We start from the raw sequence: 18,975 nt of genomic DNA on the forward strand, positions 1-18,975 counted from the left end.
TTTGGAGTAGAGCTTAAATGTCTCATCGCAGTTTATTAGTCTCTACAGTTCTAAATTTACTAAAGAGGGCAAAAATACAGGTTTTGAAAGCACTCCTTCCCAGGCTCACAGGCAGCAGACATGACTTAGAAGGAAAAAGGGAATACAGGGGTTCTTCAAGATTTAATGAGCTGACTCTCCCGGCTCCCAGCAGGCAGGCTGGCTGTCAGGTAAGCCTCTTCCATCCAAGATGGAAGGATCACACCCCTCCAGTTAGAGAGGAGGAAAATGAGGACCCAAAAAGATCATTTGCCCAAGGTTCTACAGCTAAAGTAGGATTAAAACCCAGAGCTCTGGCCGGGTGCGGTGGCTCACACCTGTAATCTCTGCACTTTGGGAGGCTGAGGCGGGCAGATCACGAGGTCAAGAGATCGAGACCATCCTCCTGGCCAACAAGGTGAAACCCTGTCTGTACTAAAAATACAAAAAAATTAGTTGGGCGTGGTGTGTGCCTGTAGTCTCAGCTACTTGGGATGCTGAGGCAGAAGAATGGCTCGAACCGGGAGGCAGAGGTTGCAATGAGCCGAGATGGCGCCACTGCACTCCAGCTTGGCCATAGAGCCGGACTCTGTCTCAAAAACAAAACAACCCCAGAGCTCTGCATATCCCATACAAAATGACCCTACATTCAGCCTTCCGCCCCAACAACTGGAATGAAAGTCACCCAGCAGATCAGCTTCCCAGTCTCAAAGCCCTGCTGAAGGCAGGGTCATGCAAAGGACAAAATCCCACTGAGAAGTAAAGATCCGGTGGTACTGAGGTTGGGAATAAGATGATTTACAAAACAGCTCAGATGTTTCAGGGATTCGGGTGTAGGCAGATCACTAACTGGTTCTAAGGCCTTTTATCCAGTCCTATGTTAGGTCCCTCCTGAGCCATGGAGATCCCGGTCCAGCCTAGGAGAGGGAGGGGAGAGAAGAGGTTCAAGGGCAGGACTTGGGTTTTACTTTCTGGTTTGGGGAGACAAGCCAGGTGAACTGAAAGAGCTAGATGATTGGGTTGAGTCATCATTTAGCACTTTTGCTCCCTAATACCCTCTCCCCCACTGGATATCATCTGTTCACTGCCAACACATCTCTTCCTAATTTCTAGGGCCAGTCTGAATCTCCTCTGCACTGTGATTATTCCTTTATTTCTTATTGCCTCTGCACTTATATATATAGTTTTTTTTTCACTTATTCTTGTTGGATGCAGTAGTGTCCTTCATTTCTTCTCTGGGTGTGTGCAGTTTCCCCATATATATATTAAAGCACCCGAAAGCAGGGCCTCTGTCTTTTCGTTCTTTTGTATGTCCCCCAAGGCATTAAAAAAGTAGGGATTGGCTTTACACATCCCACCCCCAAAGCTTTATCCTTAAGTGTGAAACTCACTGTCTGACAGCTTCAGGGATGTGGACTTGATCCAGGGATATGAGTTGGGCCAGCTCCCCCAGGCTGTCCAGAAAACGGATTTTTCGTGTGAATTTGGAACTGAAAAGAGAGAATAAACCAACTGTGTTTTGTATTGGGAGAAGGGTTCCCAAAAATCCTTGCAAAGAAAAATGTAGAAGTAGAGTGGTTAAGGCTAGAAAGAATCAAGGTGGAGAAAGATCTTAATCTTGATTTTGAAAATGGGGGGAAGGAGAAGGGAGTCCTTGTTCCTAGAACTAGTACCTGATGAAGGGCCGAAGCAGTGCCAGAAATGCCTTCACATACCATGTAGCATGGACAACCACCAGGGCTCGCAGGTTTTTCCGTAGCCTGAAAAACAGCAGGAGATCATCCTATTTCTTCTTCCACCTTTATGTGTGAAGATCAAGTAGAACTGTTTTCTGTACTGTAACTTCCTTCACTTCTCTAGTTTCTAGATTTATCTGGTACTTGGGTCTAATCCCCATTCCATCAGCTGTAATCTCAGCTCCACCCATCTTATTTAGCCCTCCATGATCCTCATTTTTAAAAAATTCTCCTTTCAGATTTTTTTTTTTTTTTTTTTTTTTTTTTGAGACAGAATCTTGCTCTGTCGCCAGGCTGGAGTGCAGTGGTGCGATCTCGGCTCACTGAAACCCTCCGCCTCCCGGTTTCAAGCAATTCTTCTGCCTCAGCCTCCCAAGTAGCTGGGATTATAGGCATATGCCACCATGCCCAGCTAATTTTTGTATATTTTTAGTAGAGATGGTGACTTGTCACCATGTTGGCCAGGCTGGTCTTGAACTCCTCACCTTGTGATCCGCCCACCTCGGCCTTCCAAAGTGCTGGGATTACAGACATGAGCCACCGCGCCCGGCCACCTGGTCTTTTTCTGCTCCATTTCCCTCTTGTGCCCTACCCTTGCGTAAGTTCCTTTTGCATGCTTTTACATCGCTCCATGACCAAGATTACTTATAAAACTCTAGGTGGAAGAAGACCAGCAAGGACAAAAAAGAGAAAGGGGGCAAGAAGAGAAAAGTGAGCAAAGGGAGATAGGGGAACCAAAAGGGGAAAAAAAAATTCCTGAGAAGGAAAAGAAGACATAGGGCCAGGGACAGTGTCTCACACCTGTAATCCCAGCACTTTGGGAGGCTGAGGCAGGCAGATCACCTGAGCTCAGGAGTTTCAAGACTGGCCTGAGAAACATGGCAAAACCCTGTCTCTAACAACAACAACAAAAAATACAAAAATTAGCTAGGCATGGTGGTGGCGCATGCTTGTACTCCCAGCTACTTGGAAGGCTGAGGTGGGAGAGTGGCTTGAGTCAGGGAGGCAGAGGTTCCAGTGAGCCATGATCGCACCACTGCACTACAGCCTGGTGACAGAGAAGACACATAGGTCAGTGATGAAGGCAGATAAGAAGATAATGGAGGTATGGAAAGGGAAATAAATAGCAAGACTGAGAGAAGAGAAGAGTGCTTTCTGTGTGCCAGGCAATATGCCACACTAATTTAATTGCTTTTCACAAATACCCAGTGGCAAAAGTATAATCATTGCCATTTTACAGATAAAGAAGCTAAAGTGGCTAGGTGCAGTGGCTCATGCCCTATAATCCCAGCACTTTGGGAGGTGGAGGCGGGCAGATCACTTGAGCTCAGGAGTTTGAGACCAGCCTGGGCAAAATGGTGAAACTCCATCTCTACAAAAAATACAAAAGTTAGCCAGGCATGGTGGCCCATGCCTGTAGTCCCAGTTACTTGGGAGGCTGAGGTAGGAGGATCGCTTGAGCCTGGCAGGCAGAGGTGGCAGTGAGCCGAGATCGTGCCACTGTACTCCAGTCTGGATGACACAGCCAGCTGAAGCTGAAGCCCAGGGAAGTTAAGTGGCTTGTCCAAAGCCATATAGCTAGTAAATGGTAATGTGGTAATGGCAAGATTTGAAGCTAGATTTCCCTGACTCCAAGAGAGGACACAAGACAAAAGAGCTGGGAAAGGAACGTGGAAGGACAAAGACAATAGGAAAGGACTAAATGGAAGAAGAAATAATAGAAAGGTGGGAAAAAAAGATGAGATAGACAGTTGTAGCCCTCTCATCCCAGGTCTTACCGCCGATCCAGGGTATGGTAACACTGGCGTATCCAGCTCAGAGGTGGAACTTGGGCCCTGCTTGTGCCTCCACTCAAATGAACAAGCAGGTAATTTTCAGCTACTAGCAGCTCCAGAGTTCCCACCATATACCTGGGGGGATGAAATTGCAGGGAAGGTATGTGTTGGGGGTTTCAGGGAGTGAGAGGAACATTACTGTACTCTCCCATCAGTTACTGATCTTTGAAGGAGTTCTTTTTTACTTTTCCCTCCCTAACACTGCCCTGTAGCCCTTCAGGCCTTCCACCTCACCTAAACAAGTGTTCCATGACATAGGTGTAGTTGGGGATGCTGCTTCTAGGTAGATAACAGGAAGCAAAAAGGATGACAGCATTGAGGCCATCACCGTGGTAACCTGGAGAGTATAAGGGGAAAATTCATTTGGTCAACAAATATGTATTGACAGATAGTATATCTGTTTAAGTTGAGGGACTCTGAGGGTCTTTGGAAGTTACAGGATAGATTTTGGATCCAATGACTGAGTCTCCAGCTTAGGCATTTTATTAAGAAGCCATAGCTCTTACCTTCCATTTATGCTAGCCATTACCTCCATGAGACAGGACTTTCTTATAGGGCTCAATGACAGTCATGTCTACGCGTTGCTCCCGTGCTCCGATTCGGAACACCCTCCAGTGACGTCCATCTTCTCCAGCCACATCCCACATACAACCTCGGCCCAGCCTTTCAGCTGCCTCACTGGCGCCCAGACCCTCTGCCTGGGGTAGTTCATCTAAAAGAGAGGGATGGGGAAGGATCAGGCAGATTTTCTACCTTCAGTTTTTTGTAACTTCCTCAGATTCCTAGTTTGTTACTCTAATCTGTCATTCCTCGATGTTTTCCTTTTTTTTTATCCTTTTTTTTGAGACAGAGTCTCACTCTGCCACTCAGGCTGGAGTGCAGTGGTGCAATCTCAGCTCACTGCAACCTCCGCCTCCCAGGCTCAAGTGATCCTCCCACCTCAGCCTCCTGAGTAGCTGGAACCACAGGCACGTGCCACCACGTTCAGCTAATTTTTTGGTAGAGATGGGGTTGTACCATGTTGCCCAGGCTGGTCTCAAATTCCTGAGCTCAAGCGATCTACCTACCTTGGCCTCCCAAAGTGCTGGGATTACAGGCGTGAGTCACTGCATCCGGCCTTTTCCTTGACTCTTTAGCCCTGTTTTGTCCCATCAACCCAATATCTTGCTGGTTTCTTTCTCCTGTGACTCACTATCTTCACCTTTTAACTAGATGATGGACTTAGGATGACCTTGCACGATGACCCTTAGCAGTATCAGGTATTTTTTGAGATTCTTTCTTTTCTTTTCTTTTTTTTTTTGAGACGGTGTCTCATTCTGTCGCCCAGGCTGGAGTGCAGTGGCGCAATCTTGGCTCACTGCAAACTCCACCTCCCGGTTCATGCCATTCTCCTGTCTCAGCCTCCTGAGTAGCTGGGACTACAGGCACCTGCCACAACGCCTGGCTAATTTTTTTTTGTATTTTAGTAGAGACAGGGTTTCACTGTGTTAGCCAGGATGGTCTTGATCTCCTGACCTCGTGATTCACCCGCCTCGGCCTCCCAAAGTGCTGGGATTACAGGCATGAGCCACTGAGCCTGGCTGAGATTCTTTCTTTAAATGATTTTCCCTAGATGAGCTCATCTAGTCCCATGTCTTCAGTTCCACCAGTAAGGAAATGATGTCTGTAATCCCAAATTTGCCTCTCTAACCCAGGCTTCTTTTTTTTTTTTTTTTTTGAGACAGAGTCTTACTCTGTAGCCCAAGCTGGAGTGCAGTGGCACAATCTCAGCTCACTGCAACCTCCACTTCCTGGGCTCAAGGGATTCTCTAGCCTCAGGCTCCCATGTAGCTGGGACCACAGGCATGCACCACCACGCCCAGCTAATTTTTGCATTTTTTGTAGAAACAGGGTTTTGCCATGTTGCCTAGGCTGGTCTTGAACTCCTGAGTTCAAAGCAATCAGCCCACCTTGGCCTCCCAAAGGGCTGGGATTACAGGAATGAGCTACCACACCCAGCCTCTAACCCAGGCTTCTGTTCTAACTCTAGCCGTATCCCTAAATGCCTAGAGTGTACATCTTCACTTGGTGTCTCCTTGTTATCAACAAATCACCAGATTCAAAAGGGAACTCAAGGCTGTGCTCAGTGGCTCGTGCCTGTAATCCCAGCACTTTGGGAGGCCACGGCAGGAAGATTGCTTGAAGCCAGGAGTTTGAGACCAGCCTGGGCAACAAAGTGAGACCTCATCTTTACAAAAAATTAAAAAAAAAAATAAAACTACAAATTACAAAACAATAACAACAACAACAAAATGGAACTCAAAATCATTCTCTTCTGCTTTGGGGGGCCAAGGTGGGAGGATCACTTGTGCCCAGGAATTCAAGGCTTTAGTGAGCTATGATCATACCACTGTACTCTAGCCTGAGTGACAGAGTAAGATTTTGTCTCTGAAAAAATACTAATAATACAGCCTGGGCAATAAGAGCGAGATTGTCTCAAAAAAAAAAAAAAAAAAACAATTATAATAATAAATAAATCATTCTTCTTATTCTCCCTCATATTTCCTATTTCCTATTTTTTTTTTTTTTTTTCTGAGATGAAATCTTGCTCTGTTGCCCAGGCTGGAGTGCAGTGGTGTGATCTTGGCTCACTGCAACCTCCATCTCCCAGGTTCAAGTGATTCTCCTGCCTAGTCTCCCGAGTAGCTGGGACTACAGGTGCACGCCACCCCAGCTAACAAATTTTTTGTATTTTTAGTAGAGACAAGATTTTGTCTTGTTGGCCAGGCTTGTCTCGAACTCCTGACCTCAGGTGATCCACCTGCCTTGGCCTCCCAAAGTGCTAGGATTACAGGCATGAGCCACTGTGCCCGGCCATATTTCCTATATTGATGAATGACTCAATCCATCTAGCTGCCTGAATGAGAAAACTGTATTATTATTATTATTGTTGTTGTTGTTTTCTTTTAGAGACAGGGACTCACTCTGCTACCCAAGCTGGAGTACAGTGGCTCGACCTTTGCTCACTGCAGCTTTGACTTCCTGGGCTCAAGTGATACTCCCACCCCAGCTTCCCAAGCAGCTAGGGCTATGGGTACATATCAGCACACCTGGCTAGTGAGAAAACTGCATGTCATGTGAAATGCTTTCTTCTCTATCAGCCCTGAAATCAACTGGACTCCAGATTGTCTTCCATCTATCTCTATGATATTCTTTCATCATCCTTTCCATACTGCTATCCTGGTTTGTGTTCTCAGTATTTCTCACCTGGCCTTGGTACTAGCCTCCTGACTGCTTTCCCTGCCTCTAGTCTGTTTTTTTCCAATCCACTCTCTATATCACTGCTAGAGCAAGTTTTCCTGTCTTCTCTACCTTTTTTTTTTTTTTTTTTTTGAGACAGGGTCTCACTCTGTCTTCTAGGCTGGAGTGGAGTGGCATGATCTTGGCTTACTGCAACCTCGACTTCCCAGGCTCAGGTGATCCTCACACCTCAGCCTCCCGAGTAGCTGGGACTACAGATGTGTGCCACAAAGCCCGGCCAATTTAAAAAGAAATTTTTTTTTGTAGAAATAGGGTTTCACTTTGTTGCCCAGGTTGGTCCCAACTCCTGGGCTCAGGTGATCTGCCTTCCTCAGCCTCCCAAAGTGTTGGGATTACAGGTGTGAGCCACTGCACCCAGCCTCTTTAGCTTTTTATTCAAATGATAATATATTATACCCACCATTCTGCATGATCTTTCCATAGCAAGAAAGAGCTGCTTCTTCTTTTTTTTTTTTTTTTTTTTTTTTGAGATGGAGTTTTGCTTGCCGCCCAGGCTGGAGTACAATGGCGCGATCTTGGCTCACCACAACCTCTCCTCCCAGGTTCAAGCGATTCTCCTGCTCAGCCTCCCGAGTAGGTGGGATTACAGGTGTGTGCCACCATGCCCAGCTAATTCTGTATTTTTAGTAGAGATGGGATTTCTCCATGTTGGTCAGGCTGGTCTAGAACTCCTGACCTCAGGTGATCAACCACCTCAGCCTACCAAAGTGCTGGGATTACAGGCAAGAGCCACTGCTCCCGGCCTAAGAACTGCTTCATTTTAAAAAACAGTTTCATAGCCAGGCACAGTGGCTAACGCCTATAATTCCAACACTTTGGGAGACTGAGGCAGGAGGATTGCTTGAGGCCAGGAGTTCAAGACCAGCCTGGGCAACATAGCAAGACCCTGTCTCTACAAAAATATATAAAAATCAGCCAGGTGTGGTGGCGTGTGCCTATAGTCCCAGATACTTAGGAGGCTGAGGCAGGAAGATTGCTTGAGCCTAGGAGGTTGAGGCTGCAGTGAGCCAAGATCGTGCCATTGCACTCCAGACTGGGCAACAGAGTAAGACTGTCTCAAAAACAAAATGTTGCCTAGTATTTAGTATTCCATTGGATGGATGCACCGTAACAAACATAGTATCTTACTGCTGGATCTTTAGGTTGTTTCCAATCTTTTCAGAGTCATTAAATTTGATAATGTTACTCCTTTCATTAAAACCTTACTGGGCCAGGCATGTGGCTCACACCTGTAATCCCAGCACATTGGGAGGCCAAGACAGGCAAATCACTTGAGGCCGGGAGCTCAAGATCAGCCTGGCCAACATGGTGAAACTCCATCTCTACTAAAAATATAAAAATTAGCCAGACGTGGTAGTGCACGTCTGTAATTCCAGCTACTCAGGAAGCTGAGGAACAAGAATCACTTGAACCCGGGAAGCAGAGGTTGCAGTGGGCCTATATCGCACCACTCTACTCCAGCCTGGGCAACAGGGCAAGACTCTGTATCAAAAACAAAAAACAAAAAAACTTATCATGACTCCCTATTGTCTACAAGATAAAACCTAAACTCCTTAGCATGGCAGCAAGGGCCTCCATGATGTGACCTTTGTCTACTTAACCCAGCAGCACTATCTTTTGTCATTCTCTCTTCACCTCCCAGCCCTCCATATTAAAATAGTCATGTTCATACTTTGAATTCCCCAACATGCCATGCTATTGCTTGAGTTGCTTCTGCTTCTTTTCCTTAGAATGCCCTCTCTCCAACTACCTGATAAATGTCAGCTTCAGCTTTCAACACTTAGCTCAGAATCATCTCCTTCATGAAGCCTTTCCTAACATCTCTCAGGTAGAACTGACTTTTCCTTCTCCCTGTCTACACTGTACCCTAGACATATATAGGTCATAACCTTTAACTGCATCTTTTTTTTTTTTTTTTTTGAGATGGAGTCTTGCTCTGTCACCCAGGCTGGAATGCAGTGGCACCATCTCGGCTCACTGCAGGCTCCACTCCTGAGTTCATGCCATCCTCCTGCCTCAGCCTCCCGAGTAGCTGGGACTACCGGCTCCCGCCACCACGCCCAGCTAATTTTTTGTATTTTTCATAGAGACAGCGTTTCACCGTGTTAGCCAGGATGGTCTCGATCTCCTGACCTCGTGATCCGCCCACCTTGGCCTCCCAAAGTGCTGGGATCACAGGTGTGAGCCACCGCACCTGGCTCCTGCAATTATTTTTATAAATGTTTATTTCCTACTAAGCAGGGAATTATCTGTAGGGCCTCTCTTATTCATCTTTATAACCCCAGTCCTATACATGATAGTATATAACAGGCATTCTATTAAATTTTCCTTAATAAACAAAGGGCTCCCCTCCCCCTCTATTGACTACTCTCACATTGGACCTATAAGCCCTACTGTTCCATTTGAGGAAACTAATTTTGCTGGCTGTGGCCCTTGGTCCCACCTTATTTATTCTAACTGCAGTCCCATTAAGTCCATCCTGCATCCTGATCCTTTTTTTTTTTTTTTTTTTTTTTTTTTTTGAGACGGAGTCTTGCTCTGCCGCCCAGGCTGGAGTGCAGTGGCCGGCTCTCAGCTCACTGCAAGCTCCGCCTCCCGGGTTCACGCCATTCTCCTGTCTCAGCCTCCCGAGTAGCTGGGACCACAGGCGCCCGCCTCATCGCCCGGCTAGTTTTTTGTATTTTTTAGTAGAGACGGGGTTTCACCGTATTAGCCAGGATGGTCTCGATCTCCTGACCTCGTGATCCGCCCGTCTCGGCCTCCCAAAGTGCTGGGATTACAGGCTTGAGCCACCACGCCTGGCCGTCCATCCTGATACTTTAGCTCTAGCCTCTACTTCTACCAGCTGAGTCCTCTGGTTTGTTTCCCACCTTCCCATTCAAATTCATGTCCACTGTCCAGCTGCTCCGAGTCTGAAGGTGTCTCCAATTCGTCTACCTCCAGGTCAGAACTGCCATCAGGAGAGGAAGGCGTAGACTGGGTGGGCGAAGCTCCATCATTTCCAGGCCCCTTAGTCAGACTCAGCCGCAACTCTGGGGCAGAAAGACGCTTGCGCATGGGGCGCTGGCCACACAGGGCTAAAGTGCTGGGGGTACCTGCAGTTGGAGAAAGGGGGAAAAAGAGAACCAAGATGGGTGTGTACGTTGGAGGGCCGAGAGGGCTAGAATTCCTGTATGTGAAAGTGATAATATGGGGTGAACGCTGAAGAAGGACTGATGCGGGGGAGATTTGGGGAAGGGGGAAATGGAACTGTAAAAGGATAGAGGTGGTATAGCCCTTTACTGGACTGGAATCAAGAACTTGAGGCCTGGTTTCTACTTGACCTACCTGCCTGTGAATCTCCTTTAGGGTCTCCAGGATCTTCAGAAGGGTCAACCTCCTCAGGAAGCAATCTAGAGGGGAAGATATTAAAAGGCAGCAGAGATATACACCAAAGGCATCAAGCCAGGACTCAATATATAGGTTCTCTCTCCCCACCATGATTTTATCACCTATGCTTTCTTTTTTTATTATTATTTTTTGAGACAGGGTCTCACTCTGTTGCCCAGGCTGGAATGCAGTGGCACAATCACAGCTTACTGCAGCCTCTACCTCCAGGGCTCAAGCAATCCTCCCACCTCAGCCTCCCGAGTAGCTGGGACTACAGGTACGCACCACCACACCTGGCTAAATTTTATATTTTTGTAGAGATGGGGTTATGTCATGTTGCTCAGAGAAGTCTTGAACTTCTGAGCTCAAGTGATCCACCTGCCTCGGCCACCCAAAGTGCTGGGATTACAGCCATGAGCTGCTGCACCATCCCCTCCGTCCATTCGTGACCATCCCTCCCTTCTCCCAGCCGCCCTCACACATCCTCACCTAGGGAATTCTTCATCCTGCCATTCCTCCTTCAGCTCCAATTCCCCATGTCTCAGGGCTGCTCCTAGTTCTGGTGCTTCTGCAATCTCCCTGACCCTAAGACAGCCCCCCAAGAAGAAAAGATTAAGGGAATTGAATAGTAGGTAAGAATAATTGAAATGAAGAGCAGTAATTGAGATACAGAGCAGAGGGCAGGCCTTCAAAAGAACTCAGATCTCTTGCCTCCTATACAGATGTTTCTCTTACCTTCACCACTTGCTAGATTACCTGCTTGTTGGGTTTGAGAGCAGAGGAAAGATAGAATGTAAACTTAATCATATTTACCTCTATAGCAACCGCTCCACCTACGAAGTTGGGGTTAGAGATATCCCACATTACAATTGGCTGGAACCCAGCTAGACCCACCCAGCTATCACTGAGCAAAGTCAGGAAGACAGCACCTAGTCAGGCCTGCCTTTCCTCCACCCAGTTGGGGAGTGGCTAAGGGAAAACATGGCATAGGTGGAGGGGTGGAGGAAGAAGGTAAGGAGAAAGATTTGCCACAAGAACCTGGACATAAACTCAGTTCTGGTTCAGCTTTCCTAATGGCCATTCTGGAGGGTGAGGGTTAGAAAATAAAGAACACAGGCAGATTTATCAGATACAACATATTATAAAAACTTCCTTTATTTTTAAACCAGGGAATTATCCTAGAATCCCCTGTGCCCCAGATCCATACCATACTGACATTTCCTACCTAACACCACCCTCATCCCTTCTCTGCAAATTCTCTTACAATCTTGTCTCCTTGAGGAACCCGAGATTTGACCCAGTAAGAGCTGGGTGGTGGGGAAGTCTCTCAGGACTGTTTATTCCCTGTTACCAATCAAGTGAGCCAAGATCTTACTTACCCAACATCTGTCTTTTTTCCTGCCTCTTGTATCGTTCCCATCTTCACAAGTCTTCCTGCCTCCTTCTTTAAACACCTAGGAGTTGTTGGGGAGCTGGTTGTCCCAGCCCCCAACACTTCTTTACCTCTTTTCTGTCTCAGCTGTTGTAGTTCTTGCCTCCAAGAGGTGTGGAGGGGAGGTAACCTCATCTTCAAACAGGTTTTGCCACCTCCTCTCCCCAGGAGCAGGTTTGCCCAAAAGAAAAACCCTGCCTCCTGTGAGGGGGTGGATTTTGGGGAGGAGAGTGCATTTTCTAGGGGGGGCCAGCCTTGGGTGAGTCTAGGAAAGCAATTGTTCTCCTTTCCAGACTCCATATATCCCTCTCAAAATTGCTCTTTACACAAACAAGCAAAAAACCAGTAGGAACTGTTGTGTTTCTGGCCGGGCGCGGTGGCTCACGCCTGTAATCCCAACACTTCAGGAGGCTGAGGCGGGCGGATCACCTGAGGTCAGGAGTTTGAGACCAGCCTGACCAACATGGAGAAACCCCGTCTCTACTAGAAATACAAAAAAAAAAAAAAAAAAAAAATTATCCAGGCGTGGTGGCGCATGCCTGCAATCCCAGCTGCTCAGAAGGCTGAGGCAGGAGAATCGCTTGAACCTGGGAGGCGGAGGTTGCAGTGGGCCGAGATTGCGCCATTGCACTGCAGCCAGGGCAACAAGAGTGAAACTCTGTCTCAAAAAAAAAAAAAAAAAAGAAAAAAAAAGAAAAAGAAACCATTGTGTGTGTGTTTTTTTTTTTTTTTGAGACGGAGTCTCGCTCTGTCACCCAGGCTGGAGTGCTGTGGCCGGATCTCAGCTCACTGCAAGCTCCGCCTCCCAGGTTCACGCCATTCTCCTGTCTCAGCCTCCCGGGTAGCTGGGACTACAGGCGCCGCCACGTCGCCCGGCTAGTTTTTTGTAGTTTTTAGTAGAGACGGGGTTTCACCGTGTTAGCCAGGATGGTCTCGATCTCCTGACCTCGTGATCCGCCCGTCTCGGCCTCCCAAAGTGCTGGGATTACAGGCTTGAGCCACCGCGCCCGGCCTCATTGTGTGTGTTTCTAAGACTATGTTATCTTGGGTCTACTTTTCAAGCATAAGGAAAACTGGGGAAACGGAAGCATGTTATAAGGAGGTTTCTGGGAGAATAAAGTTGAACGGGAGGCTGAGGATGAGGGGAGACAGAAGCCTGTTGCTCCTTATTCCCAAAAAGAGTCAACAGAAAGAAGACATTAAGTATAGTAGGAAGAAGGGAGATGAATTTTGAGGAGACTGAAACAATTATCAGAGAAAGGCCTGAATACACTTGTAAAAAAAGACAGTAAGACCCCCAAACAGGAAAAAAGTATTTAATACTATAACAAAATGCAAAATAAAGTACCCAAGTTACAAAACATAAATTCCTTTGGTTCATAATCACACCACTATTTTTACCTTCCACATAGCTACAGACATCACACCCTCAAAGTGAAGTCAGACTGTCCCCCTCATACTGAAGATGTCATGCCAAAACCATCACATACCCCACTGTTCAGTGAAACTGTTGGCAGCTTACATGGAACAGAGCTGTGGGGTAGGAAAAAGGGGAAAGGGTTGGGTTAAAAAAAATGGGGAGACTCTACACATGCAGAACAAGTCAGTGAGAGGGAGCTCTCTGCTGGGTCAACACGTCATGAACCACATCCCTATTCATGCTACATGAGGCTGAGTCCTTGCTACAACCACACAGAAATACAGACAATCAAGTGAACCTGAGCACCCCCAGGGATAACAGAAGAAAAATACAGAGAAGCAGAGGAGAGAAAGAATGGCAGCAAGAGGCAGATCACAGAATACCAGGGAACACCTAGTCCAAACCCTGTTTTACAGATGGGGAAAGTGAGACCTGGAGTAGTGAAGTGTCTTGCCAAAATACATAGTCTATGGGAGCATTAGAACTCCATGCTTCCTTTTAATATGAGCAAGGAGAAAAAGAGACTGACAAGAAATTGATAGGCCTGCTAAGGCAGGAGACAGACCCAGGCCTCTCATTCCAGTTATGCTGTCTTTTTGGAAGAGTGCCTATGAGGTCATTAAGGCCTTTCTAGGTGTTTTCTTGATTCTCAAGAATCAGGGTTCTGGGTGGCTCTGGGACAGAAGGATCCAAAGAAACAGCCAGGCCACCTGATCAGGACAGAAGACAATGGCCTCTAATCTGCTCCCAAACTAGATCTGAAACAGTCACAATAAGCTCGGAACAGAAATTCAGCGATCTCTGAATCAAACGCCATCACCTAAATGGTGGCAAAAAGAAAAGTCACTGAGCTAGAAATCTGCTGTAAGCTAAACACTGGAATAAGTTTCCAAAGTGCACTCTCTTTTCTCTCTAGCTTGAGGCAGGTATTCAATAAATACTTGAATGAATAAGTGAATAAATGAATACATGGAGACCACCATTGAAAGTTCAGTTCCATGACAGATATTGGTTCTGTTCAAGATCCAAGCCGAGGACACTTTTGGGGACTACATTCTCTTTGTCCCACTGTGTTGGGACTGCAGATGTGTCACATCGAGCCCCTGGCAAATGAACTAGAGAGAGGTGCAGATTTAAATAAAATTTGTCTGATTGGTAGAGATTAGGGGGAAAAGGTGGAAAGCCATTCTTAAAGCAGCTGCTTTCACTTTTTTTCTCCTTTCAGTTTTATGAGAACAGTACACCAGATCCTGGAGCAATGAAGACAGAATTGCTGAATCTCCAAACATCTCAAAACATGCATTTGAAGTGAGTCAGGTAGCCTCACCCACTACCTCCTCCCCTCTCAACAGTCATTTCTTGGACAGGGAGGCTGTGGTAGACTGTGACAGTGAGATCTGACTGCACTTCTCGAAGACAGCCTCAGCGGAGAGTTTAGGCAGCCCCTGATCTAGAGGGCACTCATCCACCAAGCTGTTCATGGGCGTGGGGGGCAGTGGAGGGTCCTCCTCATCTTGACTCAGTCCAGAAATCAGGGAGTTACTTGCCCTGTCCAATTCCTTGTCCACCTGCTCCCTGGACACATCCGCTGTCTCAGGCTGTCCTGAAGGGATCTTCATGGAGTCAAAATACACTGACAGGGCTTCCTGGAGCAGGGGCAGAAGTTTCTTCCGAGAGACCTGGGTGTTGCCTTGAAGATAGGCATGGAGGTTAGGGTGGGTGCTTGAGGCAGGGGTCAGCTTCAGGGGTGGAGAGTGGGAGCATTCCAGGACTCCACAGATCTAAAGAGGAGACAATAACAGGAAAATGATACACAACTTGCTGTAGCAAAGTGCTGAGGCTTCTAAGTGAGAGGCTTCCTCTACAGAAGAGGAAGTTTTCAAAAAGTAAGTCAGTTGGGTGCGGTGGCTCACGCCTGTAGTCCCAGCACTTTGGGAGGCCGAGGCAGGTGGATCACCTGAGGTCAGGAGTTTGAGACCAGCCTGACCATCATGGAGAAACCCCATCTCTACTAAAAATACAAAATTAGCCGGGTGTGGTGGCGCATGCCTATAATCCCAGCTACTCGGGAGGCTGAGACAGGAGAATCGCTTGAACCCGGGAGACAGAGGTTGCAGTGAGCCAAGATGGTGCCATTGCACTCCAGCCTGGGCAACAAGAGTGAAACTCTGTCTCAAAAAAAAAAAAAAAAAGTAAGTTATCCTTGAGGCCAGGCACAATGGCTCCCGCCTGTAATCCCAACACTTTGGGAGGCCGAGGTGGGCGGATCACCTGAGGTCAGGAATTCAAGACCAGCCTTGTCAACATGGTGAAACCCTGTCTCTACTAAAAATACAAAAATTAGGCCGGGTGCGGTGGCTCAAGCCTGTAATCCCAGCACTTTGGGAGGCCGAGACGGGCAGATCGCGAGGTCAGGAGATCGAGACCATCCTGGCTAACACGGTGAAACCCCGTCTCTACTAAAAACTACAAAAAAACTAGCCGGACGAGGTGGCGGCGCCTGTAGTCCCAGCTACCTGGGAGGCTGAGGCAGGAGAATGGCGTGAACCCGGAAGGCGGAGCTTGCAGTGAGCTGAGATCCGGCCACAGCACTCCAGCCTGGGTGACAGAGCGAGACTCCGTCTCAAAAAAAAAAAAAAAAAAAAAAAAAAAATTAGCCAGACATGATGGTGCACACCTGTAATCCCAGCTACTTGCAAGGCTGAGACAGGAGAATCATTTGAACCTGGGAGGCGGAGGCTGCAGTGAGCCGAGATCTCACCATTGCACTCCAGTCTGGGCAATAAAGCAAGACAAAAAAAAAGTAAGTTATCCAGAGTTTGGTTTTATTGTTTGCAACAGAAGGAACACTAATATACACAGTATTTTTTTTCTTTTTTTTGAGACGGAGTCTTGCTTTGTCACCCAGGCTGGAGTGCAGTGGGTGTGATCTCGGCTCACTACAACCTCCGCCTCCCTGGTTCAAGTGAATCGCCTGCCTTAGCCTCCCAAGTAGCTGGGATTACAGGCATGTATCACCAAGCCTGGCTAATGTTTGTATTTTTAGTGGAAATGAGGTTACACCATGTTAGCCAGGCTGATCTCGAACTCCTGACCTCAGGTGATCCGCTCTTGCCTAGGCCTCCCAAAGTGCTAGGATTACAGGCATGAGCCACTGTGCCCGGCCCACAGTATTTTATTTTATCATATATATATACATATAAAATATATGCTTTTTTTTTTTTTTTAAAAATAGAACAGGGATGGGGTCTTGTTATGTTGCCCAAGCTGGTCTCCAAATCCTGGTCTCAAGCAATCTTCCTGCTTCAGCCTCCCAAAGTGCTGGGATTCATACACAGTGTTTTATTTATTTTATTTTGCTTTAATTTTTTTTTCTTTTTTGAGATGGATTCTTGCTCTGTCACCCAGACTGGAGTACAGTGGCACGATCTTAGCTCACTGTAACCTTTGCCTCCCAGGTGTTTGGATGAACGGAGGCAAGATGGCGCACTTCCGGGTTCTTCATCCCCCCCCCAACTTTTCCCGCGCGCGCGAAAATCCAGCCGGTGACCCGGGAAGGTGCAGACCAACTAGGCATGCGCCAGGTGATGTCAATCTGAAGAGACCAAGATTTACCTGGTCGCACCTGTGGAACGCCCCCTGACACGCCCGTGCCCCGCCTATTGCCCTCCCACTCCTAGAAAAGCCGCTCCGGAGGCACGCCACACGCGGCCTTCCTCAGTCCTCCACTCCTGTCGGGATGTCAGGACTGTGGGAACTCCGTCCGAGAGCTGTACGGGTGACTCTGGGGGCCCCTTTTGTCGGGGGGCCAACAGACCTCTCCCTACCCACCTTCTTCCCTTGAAGCTAGGTGACCAAAATAAACTTGCAGTTTTGCTCCTACCCTTGCCTAGTCGCTGGTTCTTTTGTACCCGCTCTGGTGGTCTTAGAAAAACAAAACACCAGGTTCAAGCAATTCTCCTGCCTCAGCCTCCTGAGTAGCTGGGATTACAGGTGCCTGCTACCATGCCCAGCTAATTTTTGTATTTTTAGTAGAGACGGGGTTTCATCATATTGGCCAGGCTGGTCTTGAACTCCTGAGCTCAGGTGATCTGCCCAGCTCAGCCTCCCAAAGTGCTGGGATTACAGGCATGAGCTACCATACCCAGCCATGCACGGTACTTTAAAAACAGAAGAAACAGTTTAGATTGTATATTTCATTTTATTATTAAAGTAACTAAAGCTAAGTAAGATGATTATGAGTAAAATCATATAGATGATGGCAGTTAAACCAGAATCCAGGAACCCCAGCATCTAATCTAGTGTTGTTTCCAAGTGTATAAATGTGCTCAAGAACTTGAACTAGGATGGGACCAGAATTTATCTAGAGGCCAGAAGAGGGATGGAGGAAGAATTAATTGAACAAAATAAGATTGGTATCACTATTACCCTCACTTACATGCAGGGAAACTGAGAATTAGATGATCAGGTAACTTGCCTAAGGTCATAATTTGCATGAAGCAAAACTGACACTTGTGGGGAAAAGAAAGAGAGATCAGCCTGTTACTGTGTCTATATAGAAAGAAGTAGACATAAGAGACTCCATTTTGTTCTGTATTTGAGATGCTGTGACCCTACCCCCAATCTTGTCCTTGCAAGAGACATGTGCTGTGGTGACTCAAGGCTTAATGGATTGTGGGCTGTGCAGGATGTGCTTTGTTAAACAAGTGCCTAAAGGCTGCTTGCTGGTTAAAGGTCATCACCATTCTCTTAATCTCAAGTAAGAGAAAAGCATTTGTCTCCTGCCCGTCCCTGGGCAATGGAACATCTCTGTGTAAAACCCAATTGTATGCTTTGTTTACTGAGCAAGGAGAAAACCGCCTTCAGGAATAAGGTGGGACTTGCTGGAGCAATGCTTCTAAAAGGTTTATGGAGAGTTTGCATATGCATCTCAAGGCACAGTATTTTCCTTTAAACTTATTCATGTCACAGGGATTTTTGTTCATATGTCTTACTGCTGATTTCCTCCTAATACAATGATCCTATTGTCCAGCCACTCCCTTATCTTTAAGATGGTAAAGATAATTATCAATAAATACTGAGGGAACTCAGAGACGGGGCAGCGTGGGTTCTCTGTAAGCTGAGCTCCGGTTCCCTGGGCCCCACTTTTCTTTCTCTATACTTTGTCTCTGTGCCTTATTTCTTTTCTCAAGTCTCTCGTTCCACCTAACGAGAAACACCCACAGGTGTGGAGGGGCAGGCCACCCCTTCAGACACTGAGCCCAGAGCTGTCACCAAAGCCAGTGTTCTAAATCAATATATTATACTACCCCTAACATAGGAGAAAGAGAGGAGATGGTAGAGTAGACTGTGAGAAAAGGACTCCTGGCTGGGCATAGTGGCCCACACCTGTAGTTCCAGAATTTTGGGAAGCTGAGGCTGGTGGATCACTTGAGTCCAGGAGTTTGAGACCAGCCTGGGCAATGTAGCGAGACCCTGTCCCTACAACAAAATACAAAAAAAATTAGCTGGCCATGGTGGTGTGCCTGGAGCCCCAGCTACTTAGGAAGCTTGGAGGACTGCTTGAACCAGGGAGGCAGAGGTTGCAGTAAGCTGTGATTGTGCCATTGCACCACTCCAGCCTGGGCAACAAAGTGAGACATCTCAAAAAAAAAAGAGAGAGAAAAGGACTCCTGTTTCTAAGCATAGGGGCAGCCTGGACAATGGTAGAGTCATTAGAAATCCACACAGCTGGCCGGGCGTGGTGGCTCACGCCTGTAATCCCAGCACTTTCAGAGGCCGAGGCAGGTGGATCATGAGGTCAGGAGATCAAGACCATCCTGGCTAACACGGTGAAACCCCGTCTCTACTAAAAAATACAAAAAA

General features: G+C 47.1%; 2 protein-coding genes across 6 annotated transcripts in view; both read right to left on the bottom strand.

Annotated features, from left to right (window-relative positions):
* BNIPL (BCL2 interacting protein like) lies at positions 1 to 12,076 on the bottom strand. Its single transcript, XM_010387227.2, has 10 exons — positions 11,638 to 12,076; positions 10,748 to 10,843; positions 10,217 to 10,281; positions 9,760 to 9,984; positions 4,119 to 4,301; positions 3,824 to 3,926; positions 3,533 to 3,664; positions 1,692 to 1,778; positions 1,410 to 1,508; positions 1 to 935 (listed from the first exon to the last, which is right to left on the bottom strand). The coding sequence occupies exons 1-10, from the start codon at positions 11,988 to 11,990 to the stop codon at positions 899 to 901; spliced, it is 1,380 nt and encodes a 459-aa protein (XP_010385529.1). The 5' UTR covers positions 11,991 to 12,076; the 3' UTR covers positions 1 to 898.
* Positions 12,077 to 12,990: 914 nt separating this feature from the next.
* The window catches only part of PRUNE1 (prune exopolyphosphatase 1), a 31,800-nt gene continuing 25,815 nt past the window's right edge, over positions 12,991 to 18,975 (bottom strand). For all 5 annotated transcript variants that reach the window (XM_010387228.2, XM_030937083.1, XM_030937082.1 and 2 more), the window contains one exon: positions 12,991 to 14,891. In XM_010387228.2, the coding sequence (XP_010385530.1) occupies positions 14,463 to 14,891 (429 nt within the window). In that variant the 3' untranslated portion in view covers positions 12,991 to 14,462. The remainder of the gene's footprint in view (positions 14,892 to 18,975) is intronic.

The sequence above is a fragment of the Rhinopithecus roxellana genome, chromosome 8 (genome assembly GCF_007565055.1).
Source record: "Rhinopithecus roxellana isolate Shanxi Qingling chromosome 8, ASM756505v1, whole genome shotgun sequence".
NCBI lineage: Eukaryota > Metazoa > Chordata > Mammalia > Primates > Cercopithecidae > Rhinopithecus > Rhinopithecus roxellana.